The sequence below is a fragment of the Hylobates moloch genome, unplaced genomic scaffold (assembly GCF_009828535.3).
Source record: "Hylobates moloch isolate HMO894 unplaced genomic scaffold, HMol_V3 SCAFFOLD_21, whole genome shotgun sequence".
NCBI classification, from domain to species: domain Eukaryota; kingdom Metazoa; phylum Chordata; class Mammalia; order Primates; family Hylobatidae; genus Hylobates; species Hylobates moloch.
Window position 1 is genome coordinate 8,989,748 of NW_026652296.1, and position 17,706 is coordinate 9,007,453.

Sequence of the window (17,706 nt, forward strand, 5' to 3'; positions counted from 1 at the left end):
CCAAGGACTTAGATAGTTGGAGCAAGGATGGGTCCCCCTCTGATTTCGTCCCCGCCCCAGCCAATCTGAGCCCGGATGCTAATTAGCTGCGCTCCCCTGATGAACACGCCTTTGTCACAAGTAGGCCCGGACTACAAAGCCCAGAATGCCTCGCCCCTCCCTGATCAATGAGGGCTTATTTAAATGATCTCTGAGGTCTTGGACCCAGGCCAATCAGCTGTCAGGGCTCATGATAAATCGCAATGCATTATTGATAATAATAATTACTGGGACATGCGCGTTCCGGCCGAAGGGGGGTAAATTTCCCAACTCCAGGAATTTGTGGCGGAGAGGGCAAATAACTGCGGCTCTCCCGGCGCCCCGATGCTCGCACCATGTCGAGGCGCAAGCAGGCGAAACCCCAGCACATCAACTCGGAGGAGGACCAGGGCGAGCAGCAGCCGCAGCAGCCGACCCCGGAGTTTGCAGATGCGGCCCCAGCGGCGCCCGCGGCGGGGGAGCTGGGTGAGTGGGGCTGGGGCGCCCGCCTGGGGAGGGGAGCTTCCCGGACGTACGCGGGATCCTCGAGGGCGCGGGCTTCGGGGAGCGGGCGGCGTCCAGCGCAAATTCAGGAGCCGAGATTTGGGGGCTCAGTGCCCGGGAGGAGAGGTCGCCTCCTCTCCCCACCACCCCGCCTTTTGCACATTTCACACTTTTTTCCTCTTCTCCCCTCCTGTGTAAGTTTCACCCCCAGCTTTCTCCCCTAATTGTAAAATTGACCCCCACTCGCTCCTCCGTTCTCGCTCCCGAAAGGTTCCCTTCTCCTTGTCCTCTGCCCCTCACTTAATTGGTTCCACTCCCCTCACTGGTGTTACCCCCGCCTTGTAACTTAGGTCCCCCTCCCTCGCGTCGCTCTCAAAAGAAAGAACCCCGGGGGATCCCCACCCTCTCCAACAGCCCCTGGGGGCTTTTCTTGGAGGCTGGAGGAGGGGCGCACCCCTGGAAGACCCCCCGGAGGAGGAAGATCTGTTGCACGCGCCCCTCCCGGGCCAAGTGGGGGGAGGGGGCGCGACCTCTCCCCACCCTCAGGAGCTGGGGTGCGGGCCACCCGCGCTGCGCAGGGGATTGGAGGGCCCAGAGAGGTGGGGGAGGAGGGCTCAATGTTTCCCTTTAAAATTTTTTTCTTTTCTGGTTTTCGCCTTTTCTGCCCGGGCTGCGCCGCCTGCCGATCTTCGCCCTAACCTTTCGGGGCCTGACCTCCAGCCATCTTTGATTTCCGACTTCCTAAAAATAACCGCGGCAAGCCCGAGGGTGCGAGCCCCCAGTGGCCGGGGTGGCGGGCGCGCGGCAGCCCCGCTGGGGTGCACCGGCCTCCCATTTTGCGTGGCTTTTCTGGAGCGCTCGGCTTTCCACATTTGCGCTCGGGTGTGAAAGGGGAGAGGTGGGAGGCCGGAGCGAACTCCCGCGGCTGACCTGGCCCACGCTTCCGCGGCCAGCGTTTCCCGGATCGAGGGGAGTTCGGGACCCCAGCCGCGCCGGGAACGGCGGGGCCAACTCTGTTCCCACTTCATCACTTCACCGCGGAGGTTTTAGGAGTGAGGCGGTTTCCCACTATCTCGTCTCCATCCTGGCCCGCCAAATTGTCGCCTGATAAGTTTTTAGCGTGCGCGTGGGGGGAGGGGGGATTTGTAGCCTCCTCTCCGGCCTTGTTCGTCGCTCCGCTCCCTGCCTGCTTTCTAATTTCCCTGCAGCAGACGGGTGTGCGCGGCAACCCCGGAGGACTCTCAGAGCCCATCTCTGATACCCGGGGTTTCCCGAGAAGACGGTCGCCACTTTTTGGCTTGTGTATTCCCCCCTTTTTGTTGGAGACTGAATGTAATACATTTCCCAAGTTTATAATATGTCAATAGAATTCCCCGTTTAACATTTTTCCAGGGCAAATTAAAAGGATCGGCTTGACGGAGGGGATGGCTGGGCGTTTTCGGGGCGCCGGGTGGTCAGCGCAGCGCGCACCCGAGGTCCCAGGCGCCTGGAGGGACTCTCTTTGTGCCTTGGTTGGGGGCGGGGTGGGGTGGGGGTTGAGGGGAGCGTGAAGGCTTCGTGGCCTTGCCCACCTGGAACAAAAGGGTTAACCCTCAGCCCGCCTGCTTCCTCCGGAGAGGAGGGGCGAGCTCCTGGCTCTGACCCCTCCCCTGGTCCTACGCTGACCTCCCCTTCCCCCTTCATTTTGGGTGGGCGCACACACGTGGGGCTTTGGTGGTGTTTGGCATCTTTCGGGAGGGAAGCTAGTTACGAGAGGGCTTCTGAAATTAACGATGGTTGGAGTTTCGAATCAGAGTCAACCAGAGCTGAGCTAAAACCTCAGGCCTGGCCTTGCGCTGCCACTGCGATTTGGGAGGGAGGGGAGTTGGCTATTGATCACCAGGGTTGTCGCGGACAGCCCACCCGGCTTGCGCGCGGACGCCCCCTGGAGGCCCAGCTTGAAGCCTAGCCCTTTGCTGGGAGGCGGGGTCCCTTCGCAGGTACTGGCTCACACCTGGTGGGTGGGACGGGTTGTGGGGGTGAATGGAGAGTGCTGGGCTGGGCCAAGGATGAGTACCCCAGGGGATTCGTGCCGGTCGCCTGCTTGATCGCCGTCTGTGCCCGCTGTTCTTTGCCAAGTCTGGAATTCTTGGTAATAACTCCTGGCGGCTAGAATGTGTTTGCAGAGCCTCCAATTGCCTCCTTGGGACAGAAGGTTGTTTTCCCAAGCAGTGCGTTTTTAATGGCTGCGTTTGGGTTGTTTGCATTTGAGCTGCCTAAAATTATATATGTTAGGTATATAATTTAGACATATATATCTAACTTAGATGTATACATATGTCTCACATGATTTTTTAGAATGCAGATTGAGCTGGTCTTATTTTGCAAAGCCATTCGAGAATGCAGTTTTTGAGGGAGGAAAATGACGTCTGGCGATCAATTAGCAGATCAAAAAATCTGCAGGTGGTCGCGGGGCTAACACTACATACAGGAAAAATTAGCATTTTCTCAAAAGAGTTTCAAATGCCCTTTGTGCTAAACTGGATTACAAACATCAACGATTAGGATTCCCAAGTTTCAAATAACTTCCTATTTCCAATTACTCACCAAAATGACCTACGCTGGCTTAGAAGGATTTTGACGTTAGTTAACGTTTCAGGTCAACTTTCTACGTTAGCCTTCATCTGGGTTTCCCATAGGGAGAGAAGCTACAATTTGCCAAACAGCTCCTTTTGTTGAATAAAAATGTGCAGTGCAGAAGCAAATGATATTTTGTCATTCGTGCTGCTGTTAGTGAGCTTCCTTCTGGGCTTTGGGTTGGGGAACCATCTTGGGAGGCAGAAGGCAGTCAGCATTTCCTTTTTTAAAATGTGAAGTGTTAGGTTGATGCCTGGGAAGTCAGATTTTAGAATAGGATCCGTGTTCCAGTGTGGCTGTGTGACTTTCAGCTGTGTAACCTTGAAGCCAGCTTGGTGGGGTTTTCTGTTTTTTTTTTGTTTTTTTTTTTTCCCCCTGAGTTTTTGGGTTCCTCCTCTATATAGCGGTGATAAAATGCCCTGTTTAGATAATTTCAACTATAGAAGGGCTACTATGAATTGGGAATGTGATCAGTCTTAATTTTGTTCAAAATACCAAAATGTTTTTATTCGTGTTTATTGTGTCAAGATGGTGCCAGTTGAGGCAATCTAGAGAAACGGCAGTGTGCTGCCTGCCAGACACCAGGCTGGGGACTCGAGCGCGCTATCTTTAATTCAAGATATTAAAGACCAAAATTGATAGTCATATTTTTACTCATTTTAAATTGCAGCACCTGTTTTGAAATGGCTTTGCCCGTGGTGTCTTGTCCTGCTTGATGGCCCGTGGTGTCTTGTCTTGCCTCCCCCAGAGTCCAAGGAACTGGTTTTTTGTTTTGTTTTGTTTTTGCTGGTTTTTTTTAAATAGCCTTAGGTCATTTGGTGATGTGATGAGATTTTCTTTTTGGCATGTTCGACAAGGGAGCCATGATTGGTGCTTGGCTGGTTGGGTTTGGTGACGTCTCCTCTGCCATCTTAAATGTTGGGATGTGCCTTCACACGGTTTAGATGAAGAGGTCCCAGAAATAAAACAATGCTGGGGTTTGGTCAGCCTCTCTGGGTTGTACTACCCTGGAAAAATGGATGGCGAAAAGAGTTCCAGAAGTTCTCTCTTCCTCATCACCTTTAGCCTACAGTACTTTTGACTATTTTTTAAAATGTCTAAACATTTTTAAAAGCCACTAAATCCAGATAAGAACTGCATCGCCAGTCACCACAATCCCCCCCACCCCCGCCCCAACAAATATACTGTGTCAGGTTTTGTTCAGGGGGGCTCTGGAGACAGGCGACAAAAACCCCTGCCCTCATGGAGTTTGCAAACTTGCCGGATCTCTAGTTGGGGAGCAGTGGGACACTTCCCTAACCTTGGAAGCAAAGAGAGGTCACACGCCTTAGCGCCTGTGAAACTTTCTTTGAGCCATTTACTCTTTTTTTCCTCTCCGGCAGCATCCCTGAATTTTGGTTCAAGGCTGTTTGAAACTTTGCCTTTTTTAGATCTTAATTAGGTGGAAACTCAAAGTCTTATTTGCCTTCTATGAATTGAGTTGAAGGCTTTTTGACTGCTAAAATTAAACTGCTATAAAGAGGCAGTTTTCTTTCAACTGGTTAAATACTTAAGAAGGCACATAATTTCCTTTTGTTTTTTGGTAAGCAATTATCCTGGGGTGGGGGAGGGTAGAAGATGTTGTGTGCTTTAGATAATCTACTCATTGTCATTCTTTAAATGTAGGAATGAGAAAAAGATAAGCTTGAGTCATAATGCTTTTATCAAGATATACAGGTTTTACTTTTTAAGCGTTTCAGTGTCTCCAGAATTCGGCCACTAGTAGATGAACTTTCTTCCTATACAATAGAGTATTCTCTATCCATTTGGCAGTGATTGAATCTAAGACCCCTGCTGGGTTTACTGCATTCTTCCAACTTATTGGATAACTAGATGCTGCAAGATAACATTCCTAAAATTCGGGGTGGGGGTGGGGTGGAGAAATGGAAGAACTAGTTGCTGTGTAATCCCTCTGAATTTTGCTTTTTTTTCCTTTTGGGTTAACTTAAGCATGCCCAGCAATTGTTCATAATAGAATCTTCTTACTCCTTGGCAAATACAGTTTCGGTATTTACCGGTGGTGGCCTGGATGTAGAAGCACTTTTTACTGCACAAGCAAACAGAGCTGCTGCTGTTTTAAGACTCAAGTGGGGTGTTACTGGTGGAGGCTACAGAAGAGGCAAGCTTGTGTATACAGCAAAGGCAAGCTGGTATTCAGGCTGTAAATCACTCTTGGGAACTGCGGATCCTTTTAGGGGAGGGAGCTTAACCTTTTTTGTGCCATAGATCCCTTCACAACATAATGTATAAAATACTTAGACGACCAAGGAAATAAATTGCATTGAAATACAGCCATCAAAAATGAAACCATTTTTAACTTAGTAATATCAGCTACTTTATTAATACAATAAATAACAAGATCTAGTAGCCCGTCAGATAACAAGAATTTCCAAGTCATAACAACTTGTAACACTATATGAAAATATCTGTGGTCTCCACTGATGACAAAGTCACAAGTTCTATTAATACCACTGTGGTAGGTTCCTTATATTCATCATTGAACGAAATGTTGAATTTTAGTTCAGCTTAGTGAAAATTAGTATTTTTTTCTTACCTAATTTCATAGACCCCCTGTTTAAAAATGCCTGTGTTAAATAGAACATGCATTTTCAATCAAGTGATATTTTCACCAATGGGATGAAAACATTTTATTGATATTACAGTGGTTTGTGGCCTTCCAAAGGACATAAATGTATATAATATGTTTGTGATATTGGAACTTTATAAGGGGGGAGCTATTAGGGAAAAATAACTTAAAAACCTCCTTAGAGGGGCAAAATGAAAAAGTTTCTCCCATAGAGGGGAGAAACTCTGCTCTGGAAGAAACCATTATGAATTGGGCCACTAATTTTAGTGCTGTTAAATAGTAGTTAAGTCACCTCTATATTCTGACTAGCAAGCAGTATGTCATCTTGAGCCACTTAGTTCTGAGCCTGTTTTCCACATCTGCAAAATGGAAACAAAGGAGCTTGTTTGATTATGTGGCTATGAAGATAAGTGACTGAAGGCAAGGGTGTCTAATCTTCCCTGGCCCACATTGGAAGAAGAATTATCTTGGGCCACACATAAAAGACACAGACACTAATGATAGCTGATGAGCTTAAAACAAATTGTAAAACTATCTCACGTTTTAAGAAAGTTTATGAATTTGTGTTGGGCCGAATTCAAAGCTGGCCTGGGCCTGGGTTGGACGAGCTTGCCTTAAGGTGTAAAAGTATGAAGTATGTTTTTGTTCTTGCTTGGAGAGGTTGGTGGTGGTTAGCTTTGGCCTCTAAAAAGTAGTATGGAGTGGTTAATGTTTTTGCATGGGCTTTATTGAAGTTTTTTTCTTTTCTTTTTTTTGAGACAGTCTTGTTCTGCTGCCCAGGCTGGAGTGCAGCTGCGCAATCTCAGCTCACTGCAACCTCCACCTCCTGGGTTCAAGCAATTCTCCCACCTCAGCCTCCCGAGTAGCTGGGATTACAGCGATGCGCACACCATCACACCTGGCTAATTTTTCTATTTTTAGTAGAGACAGAGTTTCACCATGTTGGCCAGGCTGGTCTCAAACTCCTGAACTCAGGTGATCCACCCACCCCGGCCTCCCAAAGTGCTGGGATTACAGGTGTGAGCCACTGTGCCCAGCCTTGGTCTCCTTTATTTCTGGAGGCTATAAAGCATTCGCCGTTTCTGCACCCTAATTTATTTAACCAAAATCTTACTGATGGACCAAGGTGCATCCATTTTGTTGCTGTTTGTTAACATGAGAAATGCTGCAAGTACATCGAGGAAATTCCTAAAGCAGGAATTGCTGGGTCAAAGGAAAATTGTACTAAAATGAAGATGTTGCCAGATGACTCACCTAAAGAGCTGTATCCATCCTATACACTCCTACCAGCAGTGTGTATTTCGTATTTCCTTCCCTAACAAGAGAAACTGTTTTAAAAAGTTTCACTTCTTAGCATTCTTGACACATAATTGTCAAAATTGCTTTTCTAGAAAGATTGTGCCACCTTGCACTCCCACTAGTGCTGGTTTCCAGTCTTGGGAAATCATACAGATAGATACTATTTATGTGAGAGTTGGTGGTTCCCAGATAAATAGTTGCCAGGGTTCTGGGAATTGAGGAGCATTTTTATCTGGATCATTGAAATGAGGCAGATTCGCAGCAGTATTGGGGCCTTAAGAAAGGAGAGTTTGTGCTGGTGCCTGCTACTGGAACTCTACCTGGAAGTAGCAGCATCGCACTGCATCCTAACACTTTCAGAGCAACTGCTGGAAGTCCTAGAAATAAGACAGGAATGGGTGGTCGACTCCCACCCCTTCCTAACCAAGGCAACTTCCCCGGTTTTCCTGTCCCACCCTAAGGTCTCTGTGAGAGGAAAGAGAGTTGCAGTCTTCACAGAACATGATCAGAAGGGTACAAATGAAGGGTTCCAATAGAGGGTGTGGGAACTGCATGTCTGGGGTTTAATACTGGCTCTGCAGTTTACTTAACATGTTACCTTGGGCAAGTTCATGTCCTCTGTGTCTCAGTTTCCCCTTCTGTCAAATAGGGTAATAGTTTCTGTTTCAGAGTTGTGAATATAACAAATTGTTTAGAATCATACCTGGCACATACAAAGTAAGTGCTCAAAAGTTATCTGTCAATAACTTTTGTTATGTTGCACGAGTGACATTATTTGTCAGAGTCTCTGTTTTTCACATCTTTATTTTTTCATTATTTATTTATTTTTTGAGATGGGGTTTTGCTTTTGTTACCCAGGCTGTAGTACAGTGGCGCAATCTCAGCTCACTGCAACCTCCGCCTCCCGGGTTCAAGCGATTCTCCTGCCTCAGCCTCCCGAGTAGCTGGGATTACAGGCGTGCGCCACCACGCTGGGCTAAGTTTGTATTTTTAGTAGAGATGGAGTTTCACCATGTTGGTCAGGCTAGTTTCGAACTCTCGGCCTCCCAAAGTGCTGGGATCACAGGCGTGAGCCACCACTCCCAGCCTTTTTCTCATCTTTAAATGGAGCTGATAATAGGATTGAATGATTATAGTATGGGCATCTGTGGGTACATAATCTGAATTACAGGAAGATAATGGGGCTCATCTTTTCATCATTGGGTCCCCAACCCCTGCTTTGCACACAGTAGGAGGTAAGTATTGTGGAATGAGAGGCATTACATTGTTTTATTGTAAGGCATTGTTCTCAGCAGTCCTGGTTGAATCAGTAAATCCAGGCATCTATCTAATCATCTATTCACGAGGTTGTCATCTCGCGATTATGCGTGCTCAGTAGGCATTCTTAGGGGTGCGCCCACTTGCCTATCAATAACTACCTGTTATTGATGGGCAAGACTAGGTTGGCCCTGGCTAGCTTTCTTAACTCTGGCAGGCCAGACCTGCCTATGGCTGTTATCTCTTCCCCTGACCCACCCCCAGCCTACACATACCTTGCAAGACTTCATATTGTGACACAGTCTGAAATAAGTAAAGATTAAATCAGTTTGTTAAGGCCATGCTTCAAGATCAGCCCCTCCTGGAAACCAGTTGGTGGACTGTGTTGTCAAAAGTCCATGGCTTTGGCCGGGCATGGTGGCTCATGCCTGTAATCCCAGCACTTTGGGAGGCTGAGGCAGACAGATCACTTGCACCCAGGAGTTCGAGACCAGCCTGGCCAGAAACCTCATCTCTACTAAAAATACAAAAATTAGCCGGCTACTCGGGAGACTGAGGCATGAGAATAGCTTGAATCCAGGAAGCGGAGGTTACAGTGAGCCAAGATTGGGCCACTGCACTCCAGCCCTTCCTGGCCTTTTCCTTGTGCATTTGTACTTTTTTTTTTTTTTTTTTTTTTTTTCCTAGACAGGGTCTCACTCTGTCACCCAGGCTGGAGTGGCTTGACTTCCCAGGCTCAAGCGATTCTCCTGCCTCAGCCTCCTGAGTAGCTTGAACTATACCTGGATACCGCCATGCTCAGCTATTTCTATCTTCTTATTTTTTTGTAGAGATGGGGTCTTACTGTGTTGCTGGTTTCAAACTCCTGGCCTCTCAAAAGTGGCCTCAAAGTGCTGGGATGACTGGTGCGAACCACTGCACCCAGCCACATTTGTACATTTCAAACACAGGTTTTGTTTTAAGCAAAATGGTCATGTTGTACATATTGTTGCGCAACCCATTTCTTTCACTTAATTTCTGTGGCATACGGAAATTCTGCATACTTCTTACACTGTGGGTGGGTGGGCCAAAATTTACTTCTTTGCTGCTGTGAACATTTCTGAAAAAACAAACAAAAAAACCTAGATCATTGTATGCTTGTGTGAATGTCTTGTGTGGTTTAGATTCATAGGCTCAGCTGCTGGGTCTGAGATATGCCTGTCTTTGTCTTGTGGCCCCAAGCTCCATTGATATCTGGATGATGGGGTATACCTGAGAGGGCAGTGGGGAGGTGAGAACAATGAAGTAGCTTCGAGAGACTTCCAGGCGTCTTGTGAAGGACCCCAGCATCTGGCTAAAACACAGTCCCAAGTTTGGAGTTGCAATGTGTAGGCTGGCACTAACCCTAAAGTAAATAAGCCCCAGTTACAAAAGAAATTCAGGGATCAGCCTTTTTTTTTTTTTTTGAGACGGAGTCTCGCTCTGTCGCCCAGGCTGGAGTGCAATGGTGGGATCTCGGCTCACTGCAACCTCCGCCTCCTCAGTTCAAGCAATTCTTGAGCCTCAGCCTCCCGAGTAGCTGGGACTACAGGAGCCCACCACCATGCCCAGCTAATTTTTGTGTTTTTAGTAGAGACAGGGTCTCAGCATGTTGGCCAGACTGGTCTCGAATTCCCAACCTCAGGTGATCTGCCCACCTCAGCTTCCCAAAGTGCTGGGATTATAGACGGGAGCCACTGTGCCCGACTCCCCCCACATCTTTCACTTGGGCAGAGTCCTTAGCTTTTTCTGTCTTGTTGCAGGTGCTCCAGTGAACCACCCAGGGAATGACGAGGTGGCGAGTGAGGACGAAGCCACAGTAAAGCGGCTTCGTCGGGAGGAGACGCACGTCTGTGAGAAATGCTGTGCGGAGTTCTTCAGCATCTCTGAGTTCCTGGAACATAAGAAAAATTGCACTAAAAATCCACCTGTCCTCATCATGAATGACAGCGAGGGGCCGGTGCCTTCAGAAGACTTCTCCGGAGCTGTACTGAGCCACCAGCCCGCCAGTCCCAGCAGTAAGGATGGTCACAGGGAGAATGGCGGCAGCTCAGAGGACATGAAGGAGAAGCCGGGTGCGGAGTCTGTGGTGTACCTAAAGACAGAGACAGCCCTGCCATCCACCCCCCAGGACATAAGCTATTTAGCCAAAGGCAAAGTGGCCAACACTAACGTGACCTTGCAGGCACTACGGGGCACCAAGGTGGCGGTGAATCAGCGGAGCGCGGATGCGCTCCCCGCCCCCGTGCCTGGTGCCAACAGCATCCCATGGGTCCTCGAGCAGATCTTGTGTCTGCAGCAGCAGCAGCTACAGCAGATCCAGCTCACCGAGCAGATCCGCATCCAGGTGAACATGTGGGCCTCCCACGCCCTCCACTCGAGTGGGGCAGGGGCTGACACTCTGAAGACCTTGGGCAGCCACATGTCTCAGCAGGTTTCTGCAGCTGTGGCTTTGCTCAGCCAGAAAGCTGGAAGCCAAGGTCTGTCTCTGGATGCCTTGAAACAAGCCAAGCTACCTCACGCCAACATCCCTTCTGCCACCAGCTCCCTGTCCCCAGGGCTGGCACCATTCGCTCTGAAGCCGGATGGGACCCGGGTGCTCCCGAACGTCATGTCCCGCCTCCCGAGCGCTTTGCTTCCTCAGGCCCCGGGCTCGGTGCTCTTCCAGAGCCCTTTCTCCGCTGTGGCGCTAGACACATCCAAGAAAGGGAAGGGGAAGCCACCGAACATCTCCGCGGTGGATGTCAAACCCAAAGATGACGCGGTCCTCTACAAGCACAAGTGTAAGTACTGTAGCAAGGTTTTTGGGACTGATAGCTCCTTGCAGATCCACCTCCGCTCCCACACTGGAGAGAGACCCTTCGTGTGCTCTGTCTGTGGTCATCGCTTCACCACCAAGGGCAACCTCAAGGTGCACTTTCACCGACATCCCCAGGTGAAGGCAAACCCCCAGCTGTTTGCCGAGTTCCAGGACAAAGTGGCGGCCGGCAATGGCATCCCCTATGCACTCTCTGTACCTGACCCTGTAGATGAACCGAGTCTTTCTTTAGACAGCAAACCTGTCCTTGTAACCACCTCTGTAGGGCTACCTCAGAATCTTTCTTCGGGGACTAATCCCAAGGACCTCACGGGTGGCCCCTTGCCCGGTGACCTGCAGCCTGGGCCTTCTCCAGAAAGTGAGGGTGGACCCACACTCCCTGGGGTGGGACCAAACCATAATTCCCCAAGGGCTGGTGGCTTCCAAGGGAGTGGGACCCCTGAGCCAGGGTCAGAGACCCTGAAATTGCAGCAGCTGGTGGAGAACATTGACAAGGCCACCACTGATCCCAACGAATGTCTCATTTGCCACCGAGTCTTAAGCTGCCAGAGCTCCCTCAAGATGCATTATCGCACCCACACCGGGGAGAGACCGTTCCAGTGTAAGATCTGTGGCCGAGCCTTTTCTACCAAAGGTAACCTGAAGACACACCTCGGGGTTCACCGAACCAACACGTCCATTAAGACGCAGCATTCGTGCCCCATCTGCCAGAAGAAGTTCACTAATGCCGTGATGCTGCAGCAACATATTCGGATGCACATGGGCGGTCAGATTCCCAACACGCCCCTGCCAGAGAATCCCTGTGACTTTACGGGTTCTGAGCCAATGACGGTGGGTGAGAACGGTAGCACCGGCGCTGTCTGCCACGATGATGTCATCGAAAGCATCGATGTAGAGGAAGTCAGCTCCCAGGAGGCTCCCAGCAGCTCCTCCAAGGTCCCCACGCCTCTTCCCAGCATCCACTCGGCATCACCCACGCTAGGGTTTGCCATGATGGCTTCCTTAGATGCCCCAGGGAAAGTGGGTCCTGCCCCTTTTAACCTGCAGCGCCAGGGCAGCAGAGAAAACGGTTCCGTGGAGAGCGACGGCTTGACCAACGACTCATCCTCGCTGATGGGAGACCAGGAGTATCAGAGCCGAAGCCCAGACATCCTGGAAACCACATCCTTCCAGGCACTCTCCCCGGCCAATAGTCAAGCCGAAAGCATCAAGTCAAAGTCTCCCGATGCTGGGAGCAAAGCAGAGAGCTCCGAGAACAGCCGCACTGAGATGGAAGGTGATAGAGCTTTGGATTTAACTTATGTCCATTTTGGGCTCAAGGTCATCAAAAAGGAACCTGGGTTGAACTTTACAAATGGAGAGTATGACTTGAAGCAGCCCCTTCTATAGGGCAATTAGCTTTTCCGTACTTATGGGTAGAGGGTAATAGTAACTGCCTCTATCCTAGTAACGAGCATGCTTTTAATTTATGGTGGTTAATGCAAAATGGGTATGGACAGCATACCTTTTTTGTTGGTTTTTATTTTTATCTTTGAGCCCCTTGGGACATAGGGGTGGGTAGTCTTTCTATTTTGTTACAGTTTTTTTCTTTTTGTTTCTCCACACTATGTTTCTGTATATGGGTGTCTTAAAAGTATGTTTGAGGAAGTGGCCACTGCTTTTTGACCACTGAAATAAGCCGTGGTTCCCTGACTCTGAGGCCCCACTGCCTGATGTAATGTTCACAAATTAGCCACTCTTGAAGCAGGGAAAGATGAACCCATTTTAAATGCACGTATCTATTGAGAGGTTTGTTGATGTCATTAATGGTAAAATAAGGGAAAAGCTGTATCAAAGAATCAAAGAAAGATGGTGTCTGGGCATATGCTTTAAAGGTAGTTTGTTATGCAGAAATTTGAACTTAAATTACGTATGTGTTTATATGTTGCCCATACCTTTAAAAAAAAAACCCAAAGTGATACCTTTTCCCAAGCATTTGAAGCTTTGTTCTTTGTGCAGATAAACAATTCAAAGGAAGGTGTTAATTACTTACAAAGCCAGCTCCAGACTCTCAAACTAGCAGGCATTTCTCTTTAAAGATCTCTTTTGCCTTGAAGAGAAAGAATGTGGCCGGGCGCGGTGGCTCACGCTTGTAATCCCAGCACTTTGGGAGGCCGAGGCGGGCGGATCACGAGGTCAGGAGATCGAGACCACGGTGAAACCCCGTCTCTATTAAAAATACAAAAAATTAGCCGGGCGTGGTGGCGGGCGCCTGTAGTCCCAGCTACTCGGAGAGGCTGAGGCAGGAGAATGGCGTGAACCCGGGAGGCGGAGCTTGCAGTGAGCCGAGATTGCGCCACTGCACTCCAGCCTGGGCGACAGAGCAAGACTCCGTCTCAAAAAAAAAAAAAAAAGAATGAAGGTTGGATGATAAAGGTCTGGCTTTTTTCCCCTCTGTGTACTAGGTCGGAGCAGTCTCCCTTCCACGTTTATCCGAGCCCAGCCGACTTATGTCAAGGTTGAAGTTCCTGGCACGTTTGTGGGACCCTCAACATTGTCCCCAGGGATGACCCCTTTGTTAGTAGCCCAGCCGCGCCGACAGGCCAAGCAACATGGCTGCACACGGTGTGGGAAGAACTTCTCATCTGCTAGCGCTCTTCAGATCCACGAGCGGACTCACACTGGAGAGAAGCCTTTTGTGTGCACCATTTGTGGGCGAGCTTTTACCACCAAAGGCAACTTAAAGGTTCACTACATGACACACGGGGCGAACAATAACTCAGCCCGCCGTGGAAGGAAGTTGGCCATCGAGAACACCATGGCTCTGTTAGGTACGGACGGAAAAAGAGTCTCAGAAATCTTTCCCAAGGAAATACTGGCCCCTTCGGTGAACGTGGACCCTGTTGTGTGGAACCAGTACACCAGCATGCTCAATGGGGGTCTGGCCGTGAAGACCAATGAAATCTCTGTGATCCAGAGTGGAGGGGTTCCTACCCTCCCGGTTTCCTTGGGGGCCACCTCCGTCGTGAATAATGCCACTGTCTCCAAGATGGATGGCTCCCAGTCGGGTATCAGTGCAGATGTGGAAAAACCAAGTGCTACTGAGGGCGTTCCCAAACACCAGTTTCCTCACTTCCTGGAAGAAAACAAGATTGCGGTCAGCTAAGCTAAGGGAGAACTCGCATGGAAGGAGCAATGCAGACACAGTGAAATCTCTAGAATCTGCTTTGTTTTGTAAGAACTCATCTCCTCCTGTTTTCTTTTTCTTACTGATATGCAAATGATGTTTACGATGGTTGTGACCACAACCTCAGGCAAGTCCTACAATCACGATTGTTGCGATGCTGCTTTGCAAAAAGTTGAAAAAATAAAAAAAAATTCATACCAAAACAAATACAGACTCTTTTTTTTTTGAGATGGAGTCTCGCTCTATCACCCAGGCTGGAGTGCAGTGGCATGATCTCGGCTCACTGCAACCTCCCCGTTCCGGGTTCAAGTGATTCTCCTGCCTTAGCCTCCAGAGTAGTTGGGATTACAGGCAGGTGCCACCACGCCCGGCTAATTTTGTATTTTGAGTAGAGAGGGGGTTTCACCATGTTGGTCAGGCTGGTCTCGAACTCCTGACCTCATGATCCACCCGCCTTGGCCTCCCAAAGTGCTGGGATTACAGGCGTGAGCTACCACGCCTGGCACTTTTTTTTTTTTTTTTTCTAATTTTGGAAAGAAGCGGGTCTTGCAAAGTAGCTTTGTTACTTGTAACAGATGTATACATAGAACCTTTGTACAACCTAGAATGACTTTTTCCAAAGACTGTTACCTATTTCAAGGTAGAATCGCTGGAACTTACTGAACAACAGTGGAAAAGACAACTACACAGCCTCATTGAGGGGAGAGGGGTACTGTATACTTACTGGTAACTGGACACGGGTAAAAGGACAAGGTCTGTCATCTCTTTAGGGACCTGTTTTATATGCCCCAACCCTGTCCCCATCTTATCGTTTGTTTTTTTTTTTTTTTTTTTGAATGTACTTAAAAAAGGAACAACAAAAAACTAGGGTTGTAGAATTATAAAATTGCTTCAACCTTAGAACCTTAAGTAGGAGGGCCTCAAATGGACTTATGTTAGTCCTTAGGGAGTCAATGTGTGTGTTGCTGCTTATTTAAATACAGTTCAGTTGGAGCCCCGAGAGTGCCAATGTTTTCCCCACACCTCTTGGATGCCTTCCTCTTCCCAAACCCCAGAAGAGGTGGGCACCTGAGCGGGGAATCTCAGGTGACTTAGTTTGCCAGTGCCTACTCTATTGAAGAACTGGGTTTTCATGCTCGAGAAGAAACTTGTGGAAGGGCGTGTTTCCCATCACAGGTTCACATACTGATTGTTTTTGTTGAATTTCCTTGGTGCGACTTATGCCAAGTAATTATGAAGATTGTTTTGTTTTGTTTTGTTTTCTTGCTGAATATTTCATGAAGGCTACGAAGTTAGAACAGGCATGTCCTGGGTGTGAAAGCTTTAATTTATCTACCTCATTTATTTTTTATTTTTTGTAGCCATAGTGTCTGTTTTCCTATTTTAAGACCGCTGAAGTATTCCCAGGCCCTGTCTAAAACCTAAGAGTTGATGTATTGGTTGGAAGAGGTGAACGTTCAAGATGATTTTGTGATGCCTTTTTTTTTTGTAGTTTCCTTTGTAAATGTGATATTGAGCAAATGAAACATTGCTCTTGGTTTAACAAGAAAGGTTTAACAAGAAAGAAAAAAACTCCTGGGAGTAAAGTCTTTCCCCTCTATGTGGAAGGTCCTGATGGAAATATGCATCCAAGACGATTAGCCAAAGTGTTGTCTCTTCATCGTTGCACCTGACTTTAGGATTCCGCCCCCCTTTTTTTTATTTTTTATTTTTTTGCCAAGTTGTGCCTTTCCTTCTGGAATTGTAAGTGAACACGATAATAGTACCTGTTTACACTGTGAAGTGGATATTGTTACAGAAAACACACCAGTGGCTTTCTCACTGTTGAGCTAATAATGCCTTGTGAATGTATGATCTGCGGAGAAACCCCTGTAGTTGTACCTGCTGATGCTGTCTGTCTGTTGGAAAATAAATTTTGAATGTTTTTTTTCTCACCCAGGTGTATATAAGTTTTTCTGGTACTTTCTGCTCTATACCTGAGAATCTTTACTTGACAATCACTTCCAGCTGCCTTGTGACACTCTTGTTTCTAGAGTCAAAAAGATGCACACCTGGTTATGTCCATACTTGCCTCCCCCCCCCCCTTTTTTTTTTTTTGACAGTTTCCCTCTTGTTGCACAGGCTGGAGTGCAATGGCATGATCTCGGCTCATTGTAACCTTCGCCTCCCGGGTTCAAGCAATTCTCCTGCCTCGGCCTCCCGAGTAGCTGGGATTACAGGCATGCACCACCATACTCGGCTAATTTTGTATTTTTAACAGAGACGGGGTTTCACTATGTTGGTAAGGCTGGTCTCAAACTCCCGACCTCAGGTGACCCGCCCACCTTGGTCTCCCTAAGTTCTGGGATTACAGGAGTGAGCCACCATACCCGGCCTTTTTTCTTTTTTTAAGACAGGGTCTCACTCTGTCATCCAGGCTGGAGTGCAGTGGTATGATTTCAGCTTACTGCAGCCTTGACCTCCCAGGCTCAAGGGAGTGCAGTGGCTCGATCTTGGCGTACTGCATCCTCCGCCTCCCAGGTTCAAGCGATTCTGCCTCAGCCTCCTTAACTTGGGATTATAGGTGCCCGCCACCACACCTGGCTAATTTTTGTATTTTGAGTAGAGATGGGGTTTCAGCATGTTGGCCAGGCTGGTCTTGAACTCCTGACTTCAATTGATCCATCCACCTCGGCCTCCCAAAGTGCTGGGATTACAGGCGTGAGCCACCTTGCCCAGCCTTTTTTCTCCCCTCTCACATATTTCAGACATTTTTCTAAGGTAAAACCCCATTCCAGCTAATCCTTTTAAAATACCTGCAGTTAGGTAACAATGATGTCTAGTCATCTATTGACAACACTGCGGATGTTTACCCATGAACGTCCCTGTCACTCAGGCTGCAGTGTAGTGGCATGATCACAGCTGACTGGCCTTGAGCTCCTGGACTCAAGTGATCCTTCCACCTCAGCCTGTGGAGTAGCAGGCACACACCATCATTCCCAGCTAATTTGTTTTTTTTGCAGAGCTGGTCTCCTCATGTTCCCCAGGTTGGCCTCAAATGATCCACTGGCCTTGGCCTCCCAGAGTGCTGGGATTACAGGCATGGGCCACTGTGCCTGGCCCCGTGAACTTTTTAATTTTGTTTTTGATTGCCTTTGTGGTATTTCTTTTCTTATACTTGAGTTCACTTCCAGGGTAAATTCCTGCTTGGGATAGCTGGGGAAAAGATTATCATCATCTTTGTGTGTGTGTGCTGCTTTCCGTAACAGTGTGTAGTGTGTGTAGGTGTGCACCATTCCTCTCGGCCTTAATCTTTGAAGTCAGTTCTAAAGGGTAGACTGTGATCGTACCTATGCAGGTAGATTATGCCCTCATAGTGTGGCCATAACTTGGTTTTGTCAGTTA

At 48.2% G+C, this 17,706-nt stretch overlaps 1 protein-coding gene across 2 annotated transcripts; it reads left to right on the forward strand.

The window, feature by feature from the left end:
• The first annotated feature begins 374 nt into the window (after positions 1-374).
• Positions 375-16,256, forward strand: SALL4 (spalt like transcription factor 4). 2 transcript variants are annotated; one of them, XM_032142247.2, is made up of 3 exons: positions 375-504; positions 10,102-12,432; positions 13,601-16,256. In XM_032142247.2, exons 1-3 carry the CDS (start codon positions 375-377, stop codon positions 14,299-14,301), a joined length of 3,162 nt encoding a protein of 1,053 aa, XP_031998138.1. In that variant the 3' UTR covers positions 14,302-16,256. The 2 variants fall into 2 exon arrangements, with proteins under 2 accessions (XP_031998138.1, XP_031998139.1); XM_032142248.2 differs by having other exon boundaries at positions 10,102-11,121.
• Positions 16,257-17,706: the final 1,450 nt, after the last annotated feature.

Excerpts from the sequence above, each read along its gene's own strand:
- SALL4 (XM_032142247.2), top strand. The coding sequence starts at position 375 with ATGTCGAGGCGCAAGCAGGCGAAACCCCAGCACATCAACTCGGAGGAG. Across the intron at positions 505-10,101 it reads GCCCGCGGCGGGGGAGCTGG|GTGCTCCAGTGAACCACCCA; the intron begins GTGAGTGGGGCT and ends GTCTTGTTGCAG. Across the intron at positions 12,433-13,600 it reads CAGCCGCACTGAGATGGAAG|GTCGGAGCAGTCTCCCTTCC; the intron begins GTGATAGAGCTT and ends TCTGTGTACTAG.